Source organism: Calliphora vicina, chromosome 3 (genome assembly GCF_958450345.1).
Source record: "Calliphora vicina chromosome 3, idCalVici1.1, whole genome shotgun sequence".
Lineage (NCBI taxonomy): Eukaryota > Metazoa > Arthropoda > Insecta > Diptera > Calliphoridae > Calliphora > Calliphora vicina.
This window is the reverse complement of record NC_088782.1, coordinates 18,335,060-18,350,400: the sequence shown is the minus strand read 5'-3', so window position 1 is coordinate 18,350,400 and position 15,341 is coordinate 18,335,060. Positions and strand designations below refer to the sequence as shown.

Here is a 15,341-nt window from a genome sequence, read left to right as displayed (position 1 = left end):
GAATCCCCATTCATTTTCATCATAGTCGAATCCCCATTTATTTCCATTGTAGTCGCACCCCCTTTCTACATCTACTATAACTATCTTGATTATGCGTTAATCCTGATAAAATTTTGCACAAATTTAAGTACTATGTAATTATACTGTAAAGACTATTTGGGCAACATTTGTCCCCAGTCCCCATACAAGCACCCTCTCAGAAAATGACTTGAACCTTTATAATTGATTTATATTAATTAATATCGGGATGAAATTGAACATTAACAAGTTTTATCTTATTGACCCTACCCCCCATATAACCCCTGTATCACAAAAATATTTTCACATATCGATGGTGGGTGTACAATATTTGTCACTTGTTTTCTTTAGATTTATTTTGTTAGCCCCACTGTTAGTAGTAGGTGTTGAATACACAAAGCCTTTAAGTTCAATATATTTAAAATAGTTAAAGAAAATAAAAACAAATTCCTCGTTAAAACTACAACAAACAAAGAAAAGTACAAACTGACTGAACAACTGCATGATTATCAACACAACATATAATTCTATAACCACTAAAAAGAACGCCTTCTTCCAAGAAGCTGTTACTAACTCTCGCAAACATTAGCAGAAACGATAACCCACCATTTACTACCAAAATTGCAACCACATACAAGTAGTTTGCAGTAAATAGCTATTTTATAGAAGCCTGTTTGTCAGGCTCATCATTTTGTCCGCCTTTTAAACTTACTGTGGTAGCAGATCCAATGATTTCGTCTATCGGCCAATTCATGCATAACGAACGACGACTACAACGAATACAATATGACTGCATTTGAAGAATTTTCCATCTACTACCATAATTTATTTATTCAGCTAGGACCAGTTTTCCGCATGTTTGACATCATTTCGAATATTGCATCACAATATAATCGTTGTATGAATGAGTGAGTGAGTGAATATTCTGTTTAAATGAAAAATATTAACTGGCTCAATTGCCTCAATGATGATGAAAATGCATCTAAATGAGTGTAAATGTTTTCAAAGAATATGAAAGTGCGTAAAATGCATTTTTAGTTTTTTTACTTTTTCAATAAGTACCATAAATAAAAGACTAGCTGCTCTATATACCGCATTTTGTTTAAATAAAGATGTTGTCTTGTATTGGTCAAGAATGTACTTTTTTTGCTCTAAGTTAGTCAGTAAATCTATTACTGGTTTCAGGCGATTTAAAGAAATGCGTGTGTTAGAGTTTTAATCGCTTACATTTGTGTGTGTGTGATACCTAGTAGTTAGTAGGAATAGACCAGTTTTGACCGTAAAGGAGAAACACACTCTTGCATTGTAAGGTGAAATTTATTTATTTCTATTGGATTTTAGAAATTCTAATACAACATATACAGCATTCTAGAATTTTCAATTACTTACACTTTCGCTGAAAAGAGGGAAATTTCAAGATTGATTGGGTTTTCCAAGCAATTATGCTGGGTATAGAAGATTCGGCACAGCCGAATAAAACACTCTTACTTGTTTTTATTCTGTTTATCATTTTATTTATTTAAATATGCTGCATGCATCATGGACTTACAGGTTTAGTTTAAGCAGCCTTTAAATTGCCGATTAGTTTACAAAACCAACGTTTAAATATACCAATTCGATGGACCGTGATATTCATTTCGAAAGCAAGGAAAACCTCACACACCAAAGCAAAAGATTTTTTGGCCAATAAATCTATCATCATTCTTGCTCAAAACCCATCGACATCCACATACGAGTATCTTTGAAAAGAGGATTACTATCTTCTTCTCAACATGTCTACATGAAGGGGAAATCTGTTGAGACAGCACTTCACTCCTTAGTGGGATATATTGAGAAATCCCCTGAATTTGACACATTAGTGGCCTTTCTGGTTATAGAAGGAAATTGCTCAGGAAATTGGATCTCATTGGTTATAAGACTGCCGCCTATGCTAATGATGTTGTAGTGGCAGTCTCTGGGATCCACTAAGTTGGTGGAGTACTGACTATCCTGGAAACCCAATAGCCTAGCAAGGACATCCAGAGCCTTAACGGCAATGTATGTCTGCAGAAAGTCCATAGGTATGCATTGGGATATTAGACCCCAGTAAGAAAAAGTCTCTGTATGATGGAAGGCACTAGACAAAGGCTCAATTTGTATGCTATTCGAGAAGGTTTTAAGGGGAACAAGAGCCCTAAGAATGACTGCAACAACTGGATCCCTGTAGATTTCTAATGGCCAGAAAAATGGAATTCACTACTGCCTTCAAACTGAATGCGATTGGTACATGGAAACATGCAGGGATATAAATATACTGATAGTCCAAGATTGCCGGGCATCCATAAATAGGATGGCGAGACATTCAACAGTCGTACTGATGTGGGTACGTGGACACGGAGATATTGCTGATGTTTTGGCGGAAAAATACGCCATGATGCCTGACGCAGGCATAGACTTCCTATGCGGGATTCTGTTATCTAATTGAGAGCTACAAATTAGTAGTGTGAACACACCTGTACGATAACCATAATGACATGGCCCCGACTAAACTGTGCGCGACAACATATCTTCTTGGTCTGACATGCTCACAATTAAGCAATGTAGTGGCGGTGACTTCTGTAGAAGTTGTCAAAAAGAAGTTTCATCTTCTTTGTCATTGTCCGGCATCAAGTTTCTGGGACAGCGTTCCTTAAATAGTCTTTCTGAGCTTTCGGCCATGAAGTTAGAATGCATCAATGCCTTTATTAGGAATAGCAATTGACTAATTAATCCAGACAGGGGAATCTCCACTAAGTGACCTAATATCAGTTAATTGACTGGTGCATAATATTATCTCACCTCTATTCTTCTGACCTTCTTCATCTTTACTTCTCCTATTCCTTTATTTTATCTGACTTTCACCTTCTCTTTTAATTTCTATCTGACCCTCTTTTATTTCTATTTTCAAAGGCACCTATTGGTTGGACCCAATTGGGCTACTCTCTTTCCATGCTTCCAAACTTTGTATGTATTTAAACAATATCTAGGGTTATACACATATGGGGCTTTTTCGAGGAGCGGTGATTTGCATTTTTAGAATTTTTTACTCAAACTTAATTTTTTTTTCAAAATTGGCCAAGTTAGGATAGGACTAGGGGAATTGGATTTTTGGCGATTTTGTTTAAAAATGTGAGACCCAAGGTGACCAACTTTGAGGGGCCACCTACTGGCCCATGTAACCCGTAGGAATCTGAACGACAGAATTTCGTAACAATGTATCTAATAGTTCCCGAGATACCGAATTTTTTCCCAAAAAAAAGTTTCTAAACCACTGTGCATCTGAATATTATAACCTTTCTCTAAATGTGACAACGCTTTTTGGAATATTTACCAATAAAATAATCTTCAACAATCTCCTTTCTTATAATTTTATTTATCATGATGTTGTTCTTTCTTTTTCCTTTTCATTCTTCCCTTTGTATACCCTTCACCAAGAGTGACAATTTTTAAGTTTTTAATTTCTACATTTTTCATTTGCGACCCCATAAAGTGTTTTGGATCGTTTTAGATAGAGGAAATCAACATTCCGTAGCCCTCAAATACATCAATATATCAGCTATAGTCCGATTTCGATTGCTATTTAAAATCGGCCCACAAATGGCTGAGATATAAGCAAAAAAACCACGTCCTATTTTTGATCTATATCTGGACTAAGTGATTAATATAGATATTATGGATATGTAATGTAGGAATACATTGGGTCAAAATTTAAAAAAATAATTTGTAATCCGAGTTTTTTACGAAATTTTTTTTACCTTAAAATTTTTACAATTTTTTTTCGCTAATAAAATTTTTTGATCTAAAATTTTTTTTTTCAAAATCTTTATCTTAAAATTTATTTTGGTGAATCGGCACAATCGAATATAGCTCTCTTACTTGCTAATATTAAAATTTTACCATTTTGGCGGGGGAATTCCTTATTTACCCACCCCCCCCCCCGGCACGACCCATACCTAAATTAACAAAATAATTTATTGAACATTTTTAAAATTGTTATAAAACAAAAAACTTAAGTATCAAACTTGACTTGATCACAAGTCTTATAAAAACAAAAAATTTAAGCAACAAACATAAAATCATTTAATCAATTTAAAGAAATGATTCAAACTTTAAACAAGAAATCCTTACAAATTAAACATAAAAAAACTAATTTCACTTAAGCTTATTATTTTCCAAAGTTTATTTTTTTACATTTAGTTTATTTTTAACAAATCCAACTTACATTTCTATTAAACCGCCTTTTTTGATTTATTAGTGTCAAGAACTCCACATTAAAGACACAATAGTTTAACAATAAATCCTCTCAACGCCCGAATACACTCTCATACAAACACACACACACTCGTAAATTCCTTAATAAAACGTCCTAATTTACAATAGAGCTGCTGATGACGATAGGTGATCTTTACGTTTTTCAAAACCACAGCTACAAACAAAAACAAGTTCAAAAGTGTTTAACAACAAAATTTTCTATAAGAATTTTTTTCCTTAAGAAACTTATTTTTGATTATATTTAGCAAACAAAAAAAGAGATTTCACTTTTTTCTGTATTTTCTTCTTTCATATAAATATTTAAAAAGATTTCTTACGATTTGTATATAATTTTATTTGTAAATTTTTATGAATTTCACTTTTTTTTGTAAATAATTTATGTATATTTTAGAATTTTCTTTCTTATCTTTTTCCAGCTAATAACTATCCTTTTTTCGATATATTTTTCGGTTATTTTTTTTTTAAATTATTTTGAAACTCGTTACAAACTCGAGAAAAAACACAACCGCGCATTTGAACGTTTTGAACGCAACTGACGTTTAGCAGGCGTACAACTTGTAATGTTATTTAGTTACTCGTATTTGGTAAATTTTAGTTGTTGTATGGTAAGTTTTAGCCAGTTTCAATTTTGTCTACTAACAAATATTCTCTTCTTCTACCGCTTTTCCGTCATGTGAGTTTATTTTGTTTTGAATTGAAAAGAAATAAAAAAAAATATGAAGAAGAAAAAAACTAGTAACATGATTTTGGCCATTTGCTGTTTGTTGTTGGTCTGTCTTGACATTGCTGTATTGTCTACAAGATATCATTTCCTTGTTGGGCATTCGACAAATAAGTATCATCATCAACTGATTTGTACATACATAACTTTTTTTACATAGATTTTTTTATCAGTTATTTTATATTTGGGTACTCTATGACCCGAAGTTTACACAGTGATAATTATGTCCTCGTGAATATATTATTAATTAAACCATATTTTCTGATAAAATATAGTACTGGTATACTATATAAAAAAGTGTAACGTTAATGAGTGAATGACTGATTCAACATTGTCTATCCCAAAAGCCAAAATGTAGATATGGACATGGAATTTGTTCCTCTCTCCCTATAAAGAACCACTATAAAGGGATTTTTAGAAATTCGTATAGGGGGTAAAAACGGTAACTTATATTCTCTAAATTAATACGGGCACCAAAAACATTTCAAACGCATATTTATCTACTTAAAAAATTAGGAAAGAAAACTGGTAAATAAAATATTTTTGCTGTCCTTTTTTGGTACCCTATTTATTTTTTAAACCAATAAAAATATAAATAAATGTGAAATCGTATTATTTACTTATCAAAAAATACAAATTATAAAGTTGGTACCTTTTGGTATCTTTGGTTCCACCATTATTCTTTCGAAATCGAGTACGAAGTGTTAGATTGGTGCCAAATCGGGTAAACAGGTTTGTCGCCGATGGCTCATATATTTATTTATTTAAATTTATTACGATTTTTATTTTTATTAACTTTAATTATTTCGGTTTGTTTATATTTATTGTTTGTGAGCTACCTTAATGTTTACTTAAATTGTCTTATTTACCAATTGTATGATCATTGTTGTTTGGTTCATTTGTCCGTTAGGATTTTTTTTTATATTGTTTTGTATTCCCTTTTGTTCATATTTGTTTACGAACTAATCGCACTTTTTGTCCCTAAATTATACTGCAGTATTTTCGTTCAGTTTATTTATTTGGAAATGAACTGTTGTAATAGTACATAAACAAAAAGAAATTTGTAGGCTCAGTAATAACTGGCTTTAGAATTAAAATTTAGTTTGTTGGGGATAAAGACTGCGGTAAGTCGCTTAATATATTTATAAGTTATTTTTTTGTAATAAGTTCTTTTTTTAGAAATAAACGGTTGCTCAAGTATATGCATCATTAATTGTAAATTTGTGGTTCATTTATTTGAGACTGGTTAAATTCGCTGTCCTCAACATATAGGCTCAGGTCGCAGCCAGCGACAAATTTTATTTCGCATCCTATGAGCGAACTTGTGGTTCCTTGCCCGTCGGAACAAATTTTATTTCGCAATTTTTTGAGCGAACTTGTGGTTCCTTGCCTGCCGGAACATTTTACTTGTACTTTATGTGAATTTGTGGTTCCAAGCTGCCGGAACAAATAGAAATAATTGTGAAGCCGTCCCATGCCTGCCGGTACAAGTGTTTAAACTAAAGTATGAAATTTTTGTGGTTCCTTACACGCCGGAACGAGTAAAACTTTAAGCTGAATTTGTGTGTATTGTAACCTGTCCTGCTGGAACAAATTGTGTTTTTTTATTTGTGATAAATTGTGTGATTCCTTGGCTGCCGGAGCAATTAAATTTTAATCTGCAGTGAATAGCAATTAATTTGTGAATTTGTGAAGCCCCAAGCCTGCCGGAATAAATTAATTTTGTGTTGCTGTTTAATATTTGTGAATTTGTGTGCCCTTTAAAAATATTTGTGATTCAAGATGCAACGGTCGCCATCTAGAAAAAGCTCTCGTTTGCAGACAGCAACTAGCCAAAATGTGAATAGTTCCACGCCTGCCGGAACAGATAGTTCAGCAAATGTTTCTCAAATGCCGTCGATACAAAATGTCAGTTCTGTTGCCCTCGGAACGACAACAACCGTAACTAGTGCCTCTATAAGTGCCCCTAGAGAACCGACACCTGCTGTATCAACGCAAAACATTTTCAGTTCAACAAGTGAAGAGCCCTTTAGTCTGCCGCCGTTAGTGCCCGGTCCTAATGTGAGAACCCAGCCACCACAAACCATATCGTCTGATAATGAGAACCTGCAACGACAAATTGATATCCTGCAAGCTCAATTGGCAAACGCTCAACGTGCTTTAAGAGCAAATCAAAATTTAAATACGCCGAATGTTATTGGACATAATGCGCCAGTCATCCAAAGTATTAGCAGTGGCCCTGAGAACATGGTTGATCGCCGGAATCCAACGCCATATTCCTATGTTAGTCAGTCAGACCAGTTGATGACATCTCAGCCTCTTATTGTTTCCCCTGCTACAGTGCCCATGCCAGTACAACGCAAACTTTATGATCTGCCCGAATTTTGTGGTACTCCCGAGGACTGGCCAATGTTTTTGTCTGCCCTTGAACATTCGACAGCGGCATATTCGTACAATAATTTTGAAAATTGTTTGAGATTACAGAAGGCTTTGAAAGGTGAAGCCAGAGAGTGCGTGAAGTCGTTGCTCATCCACCCAAATAATGTGCCAACAGTTATAGAGCAATTAAAGCTACAATATGGTCGCCCAGAGTTGCTTATTCGATGTCAATTGCAACAGATGAAGGAAGTTCAGCCCATAGCAGAAAACGCGATCGATAAATTGGTGCCGTATTCCATTAAGGTCAGAAATTTAGCAGCATTTTTGGAATCTGCCAATGGTTATCAACATTTGTCGAATCCAACACTCATGGAGGAGTTAGTACAGAAGCTTCCAATGAGCAAACGTTTGGATTGGGCCCAGTTTGCTTCAACTTTACCTCAGTTGCCGACTATTTTGGATTTTAGTACCTGGCTCCAGCGTGTTGCAAATTTGGTAAGAAGTGTGCAAATAAGCAGTTCAAGTGGCAATAGATCTAACAGTGATCCAAAACAAAAAGTGGTTTTATATGCTTCTGATGGCCCAGAACGTCAGTTAAAATGTTTTTATTGTGTTGGCCCACATAAAATTTTTGATTGTAAGAAATTTTTAGAATTGAGTGTGCCTAATAGATGGAGTGAAGTGAAGAGATTGAAGTTATGTTTTTCGTGTCTCAGTGGTGGTCATTCAAGTAAAGATTGTCGTCGGCGTAAGCAGTGTCCAATGGAAAAGTGCCAAAGAAATCACAACAAATTATTGCATGAAACTAAACCTAATGAACCAAGTGAACGATCCGTAAATGTGCCGCCAACAGAGAGAGCTTCAACAGTCGAACCATTGCTTAGTTGTGTTTCCAGTGCTAGTGAAAGAAGTGATTTGTTGTTCAGAGTGCTCCCAGTGGTTCTTTATGGACCAAATTGTGCTATTGAAACTTATGCACTCCTAGATGAAGGTTCTTCGGTCACGATGATGGATAGCTCTTTAGTGAGACAGCTTGGACTGCATGGTCGACAAAGTCAATTGAATTTGAGTTGGTATGGTGGTAAATCGGCACAAGAACCAGTTATGGTGGTGGATCTTCATGTGAGCGGTGTTAATAAGAAGAGGAAATATGCTTTGAAAAATGTGTATGGTGTCTCGAATTTGAAGTTGCCTAGTCAGAGTTTTAATGCGGATTTAGTAAAGAATCATGGTGTGCCTTTAAACTCATATGAATGTGTGGCTCCAAAGGTACTAATTGGATTGGACCATTGCCATTTAGGATTGCCCGATGAAATAGTCCCTTTGGAAGATGCTGGTCCATATGCTGCCAATACTCCTCTTGGATGGGTTGTTTTTGGAAACGTGAAAGGAGGTCGCCCTGGAAGCCAAACATGTTTGCTGACACAGTTGGATAATTTAAATAATTTGGTGGCAAATTATTTTGAAACTGAAAATTTTGGTGTTAAGGCTCTACCAGTGATTGAGTCAAGAGATGATTTACGTGCACGAGAGATATTGAGAAATTCGACGAAGAGGGTTGCCGGAAGATTTGAATCCAGACTACTATGGTGTAATGATGACGTAGTCCTGTCGGATAGCTATTCCATGGCCCTTAATAGATTTTTTGGAATGGAAAGAAAAATGAAAAATAATCCTGAATTTGGTGCGGCCTATAAACAAATAATAAGTGAATATTTGCAGAAGCGGTATGTACGCAAATTATCATTGAGTGAAGTCGATACGTTTCATCCGAGAACGTGGTACTTGCCCCACTTTGGTGTCGTAATTCCTAATAAGCCAGGGAAGATTCGTATGGTGTTCGATGCAGCAGCAAAGGTGGAAGGTGTCTCGTTGAATTCAAAGTTATTGAAAGGCCCTCAGCAATACAAACCGTTGCCATCAGTTTTATTTAATTTTAGAATCGGTTCCGTAGCTGTTTGTGGGGACATAAAGGAAATGTTTCATCAAGTTGTTGTTGCTGAGGAAGACAGGTGTTCGCAGAGGTTCTTGTAGCGAGATGATGCTAGTGGTCCACCGGAAGTGTATGAGATGCTTGTGATGACGTTTGGAGCTGCCTGTTCGCCTTGTATTGCCCATTATGTGAAGGAAATACATAAAGTTGCTGGTTTTGAAATGCTCAGGAGACATAGTGTACTTTGGGACGAGATGTTGCCCATTGTTGCGTCATTACAAGCGATGTGGAATAAATGGCGCCAAGAGCTAAGAAATGTTGTCCATGTAAAGGTTCCACGATTTTATTTTGGAAATGGTTTGCCCTTGGAGTTAGAGCTGTATATTTTTGTTGATGCCAGTGAAGATGTTTGGAGATGGTTGCCTACAGTTCTCAATGTTGCCGATGATACTACAAGAGCTAAAAATGAAGTTGATTTTTCCATTGAAACACGTTGGTTCCAAGGGCCACAATTTTTGTATGAAAACGAAGCTGACTGGCCGAATAAGAATTCTGAGAAATCTGATGATTTGTGTGAAGAAGAACTACGCCCCAAATTTGTTATGCTGGTTAGTACAAATTTAGTAATTGATTTTAATCGTTTTTCTTCATTTCTCAGGCTTAAACGAACAATGGCTTGGGTTCTGAGATTTATCAATCGCTGCCGAAAATATGATAAATGTAATGGTTCGAGATGCCTGTGTGCTGAAGAGTTAATGGTTGCTGAAACTAGTCTGTGTCGTCTGTCCCAAGAAGAGTGTTTCGCCTTTGAAATAAACGTTTTAAAATCTGGTGGTTCTTTAAAAAAGGATAACGTGTTATTTTCCCTTTCGCCTTATTTTGATGAAAATAATTTACTTCGAGTGAGCGGTCGTATTGATGCTGCGAGTTGGTTGCCTTTAGATGCCAGGCACCCCATTATTTTGTCGCCCTGTCACCGCTTTACACAACTATTTGTTGCCCATGTGCATAATAAAATGAGACATCAAAATTTTGAGGCTACCATAGGCGAAATAAGGAAAAGATTCTGGATTCCACGACTTCGAAATCTGTTGAGTAAGACCACATCAAATTGCAACATTTGTAAGATTCGTCGTGCTGTTCCAGTAGCTCCTTTTATGAGATCGTTGCCAAGTGATAGACTAACTCCATATGTCCGGCCATTTACTTATACTGGTGTTGACTATTTTGGCCCATTAAATGTGACTGTTGGTAGACGCCATGAAAAACTTTGGGTTGCCCTGTTTACGTGCCTTACAATCAGAGCTGTACATTTAGAAGTGGCCTATGATCTATCTACTGATTCGTGTATTTTGGCTATACGGAATTTTATAAATCGTCGTGGCACCCCGTTGAAGATTCGGAGTGATAACGGAAAGAATTTTGTTGGAGTTAACCAAGAAGCCCAGCGATTTGATGAAGTATTTGATCTGGTTAAAATTGAAGATGAGTTGTCCACAAGGGGCATTGAATGGCAGTTTAATTGTCCACATAATCCTGCAGAAGGTGGAATATGGGAGCGAATGGTTCAATGTGTTAAAAAGGTTTTAAGAGTAACCCTAAAAGAAGTCGCCCCAAAAGAGCACACCTTGCAAAGTTTTTTAATTGAAGCCGAAAACATCGTGAACTCTCGCCCATTGACTCACTTGCCTGTCAGTCCGGAAGACGAAGAACCATTGACGCCTAATCATTTCTTGTTGGGTTCTGCAAATACGGCTCAAACGCCAGAAGGTATTGAAATTACAAAGCCAGTGGTACTGAAGAAGCAGTGGCGAATTGCTCGACAGCTACGAGATCATTTTTGGAAAAGATGGATTGTGGAATATTTGCCCACACTTACAAGACGGTCCAAATGGTGCGAACATACGAAGCCTGTGGCCCCGGGAGATCTTGTACTAATTTGTGATCCAGCTGTTTCCCGCCGAGATTGGAAGAGAGGTCGTGTCGTAAATGTGTTTCCTGGCAGTGATGGTGTAATCCGAAGAGCTGATGTCCAAACAAGTAGTGGAATACTTAAACGCCCAGTTTCCAAACTAGCAGTCCTTGATTTGGAGTAGTGAATCGTTGCCGATCCACGGGGGTGGGAATGTCGCCGATGGCTCATATATTTATTTATTTAAATTTATTACGATTTTTATTTTTATTAACTTTAATTATTTCGGTTTGTTTATATTTATTGTTTGTGAGCTACCTTAATGTTTACTTAAATTGTCTTATTTACCAATTGTATGATCATTGTTGTTTGGTTCATTTGTCCGTTAGGATTTTTTTTTATATTGTTTTGTATTCCCTTTTGTTCATATTTGTTTACGAACTAATCGCACTTTTTGTCCCTAAATTATACTGCAGTATTTTCGTTCAGTTTATTTATTTGGAAATGAACTGTTGTAATAGTACATAAACAAAAAGAAATTTGTAGGCTCAGTAATAACTGGCTTTAGAATTAAAATTTAGTTTGTTGGGGATAAAGACTGCGGTAAGTCGCTTAATATATTTATAAGTTATTTTTTTGTAATAAGTTCTTTTTTTAGAAATAAACGGTTGCTCAAGTATATGCATCATTAATTGTAAATTTGTGGTTCATTTATTTGAGACTGGTTAAATTCGCTGTCCTCAACATATAGGCTCAGGTCGCAGCCAGCGACAAGGTTTGTACTTTTTCAAACATATGTTTTGCTTGAGAAAATTAATACAGACTTGAGACATATCTGTTTCACAAAAAATTTCGGCAAAATTAGGCATTTTGATATTTCAAACTTGACGGCAGTTCAAGAGGGAAAGTACCATTCAAGGTGCATATAATAAGGTGCCATCGGCAGCACAGCTGATTATAGAAATAGTACTCTATATATAAAAAATAAGTGAATTCGCCTGTATTTATTTCAATTCGCCACTGCTGTCACCTTGTTAAATACTCCTTGGTACCATTAGTACTTTTGCTTCTAATGGTACTTTTTGTCAACATAAAAGTTACCTTTTATGCTTCTGAATGAAGTATTGAAAGAATTAAGGATAGGGTGCTCAAATGTATTGAAATTCCATAAAGAGAGAAAAACTGGTACTTTTTCGATCCTCTAATGGTACTTTTTGAATTTTCTATAACAATTGACTTAGAAACATGAAATTATGAATATGATACCTTTTGCATTATTTATTATTGGATGTATGACTTAAAAATGCGTATTTTTTTTAAATTTTTAGCTTTTATTTGTACAATATAAATTTATTAAAAGTATTGACCATTAAAAGCTATGACCTTTTTCCATCGTTCTGGCAACATCCAAGCCAAAGGAACTGTTCATCTTTTGAGGCCAAGAACGAAACAAGCCAATATCGAATACTCTGTTCCAAAGTGAAGCGTATCCCAGAGAGAACGTTCTGTATCGATTAAAACAAATAGTAGTCGGACGGGGCACGGTCTGGACTATAAAGCGATTGAGGCAAAATTTACAAACCACTTCATTCGAAATACTTTTTAACAGGTATTGCAACATGTGGCCGAACGTAATCAAAATGGAATATTACGGTTTCATGTCTGGCCGCATATCCTGGGAGTTTTTCGGCCAATGCTCGCTTCAAACGAATCAATTGCATTCGGTAAAGGTGCCCTGTGATGGTCTGATCAGACTTCAGCAGGTCATAATAGACCCTTTTGCTCTCACCACGCCAATGAAATTTCGCTTTGACGTCAATCGAGTTATTGTAATGGATCCATTTTTCATCACAAATAATGATTTGGTGCAAAAATAAGTTTCTTTTATAGCTTTGAAGCATTATTTCGGACATGAAAATCGTCTTTCAAGGTTTATCGGCTTCAATTCATATGGTATTTCCCTGTTTTGAAATTCCTGCTTGAGTAGCTCCCAATAATAATAATAATTGCAAAGCTCTTGTTGAATTTTACAACAATCTTCATAGAGTAATGCCTCCAATTCTTGGTCTTCAAACTTTTTTGGCTGACCTTCCACTTCTGAACCGCACAAACCATCTCTCGCACATTGAAACCGATGAATCACATTCACCATATACTCTGGTGGGCAATCGGCACTGTTTTAAATTAAAGAAGTAAAGCAAAACTTCCCGCAAATGACGATTCGCTGGTACAAAATTCGACATTTTGGAAGCAAAAAAAAACTTTTTTGTATTAAAGTACCATAAAGAGAGAAAAATTAGTACTTTGAGTACTTTTTTAATTTCTCTTGGTACTTTTTGAATTTTCTTATGCATAATTTATTATAATCAAGGCGAATTAAGGTGGTGACAAGATCTACAAAAACAACGATTGGTCTTAACAAATGTCAAAAAACCAAAATGAAAAATTTAACAAATAAGTATTTAAACTTAATATAGTGTAGATACTTGAATAGTGAGGGCTTTACTTATGTAAAAAATAAATATTTTGTTAATAAGCTTAGAATATGTAGATATTTAAATATATAAACAAGCTTTGACAGTTGTTAGAACCAAAAAGCGAAAAAAAAATTATCAGCTGTTTTACTGACTCCACCTTGTATAAATTCGCCTTGATTATAATGAAACTAGAATCTTAAAATTAGAAACACATGATCCAGAATGAGTTAGAACCCACATATTTATCGCAGACACACATTGGTATATACAGTGAGCCTCAAAAGTGAGTAAACACCACAAGTTATTTGATTTTTTTTAAGATAAGAAAATCCTAAAATCTATCCATCGATTAAAATTTAAAAGTTTCGGTTTGGTGGATATTGGGTTGAATAATAGATTTGGTTTTGAAAATAAAATATTTAAGTCAGCCTATAATGACTTTCATGATATTAAAAGAGTCAAAAAATTCACTGGTGTTTACTCACTTTTGAGGCAGTGTGTATATAATGGGTCCTCATAAGATTCTATGACGGTTGAAAACCCGGCCCAAACGAAAGGAGGTATATGGCTGAAATAGACTCTCTATTGTAAGGTTTGATTGGTCTTGAAAATGCGCATTATCGTGATCCACCTACCGCTATACAAATATCACCCTGGAATAATGTTTGAGCAGTCATAAATATGTGATTTATATGCAGCGATCCTGATAAAATTTTGCACAAATTAGTTCTAAGTACTCTGAATTTGGACTGTAAAGTATGGTGAAAATAGGGAACATTTGTCCCTAGTCCCCATACAAGGTTCCACTTAAAAAATGACTTGAACATTCATAATTGTCTTAAAATAATTAATAACGTGATAAAATTTAACACGAACCAGTTTTATATGAACATAAATCTTACTACCAACTTTTTTGAAGATCGCTCCATAATGGACTCTACTCCCTGTATAATTCCTAACATAACAGTAGGTGCAGTAACAGGCCCTCACAATGAATATTAATGGTACTTTTTAATTCATCTGATTGTACTTTTTTACAACAATGAAATTAGACACATACTATGTTCCTACTTGAAAATTTAAACCACTAAGATCAAAACCAATATAAAACTAATATTTATTCAAATAACTGTCATATTAATTTGTAACATTTCATCAAAATAAAAGTGAAAAATGTACCACATCATATTATTCGTTTTTAACCAATTACAATATTGATGACAATCGATTTTCTTTATATACATATGTATATTTTCTTTCTCAATTACTAAAATACAAGTTTTGCAGGCGCTTAGCCCATCAAAGCGATGATTGATTAATAAAATAAACAAGTAATTAAAGTGACACTGAAAAGCAGGTTAAAAACAATTAAAATTACTTATACAACCTGCAGTGCACAAAACTTCAAAAGCAAAATTTCACATAGATTTTCTTCTTCCTTATCTTTATTACAAAATCGATTTGGCATTAAAATGCAGATAAATGTCAATAAAAACTCAAAACACAGTTTATGCAATTTAAACGCAACCAGCTAAACTAAACTAAAATAAAGAAAAGCGTTTTAGATACAACAATCAAAAGCGACTTGTATGTAATTTGAAGCCAAATAAA

General features: G+C 35.0%; 2 protein-coding genes across 2 annotated transcripts; both read left to right on the top strand.

The window, feature by feature from the left end:
* The first annotated feature begins 6,811 nt into the window (after positions 1–6,811).
* Positions 6,812–9,442, top strand: LOC135954124 (uncharacterized). The gene has a single exon (XM_065504195.1). It carries the CDS (start codon positions 6,812–6,814, stop codon positions 9,440–9,442), a length of 2,631 nt encoding a protein of 876 aa, XP_065360267.1.
* Positions 9,443–9,487: 45 nt separating this feature from the next.
* LOC135954122 (uncharacterized) lies at positions 9,488–11,437 on the top strand. The gene has a single exon (XM_065504193.1). The coding sequence runs from the start codon at positions 9,488–9,490 to the stop codon at positions 11,435–11,437; it is 1,950 nt and encodes a 649-aa protein (XP_065360265.1).
* Positions 11,438–15,341: the final 3,904 nt, after the last annotated feature.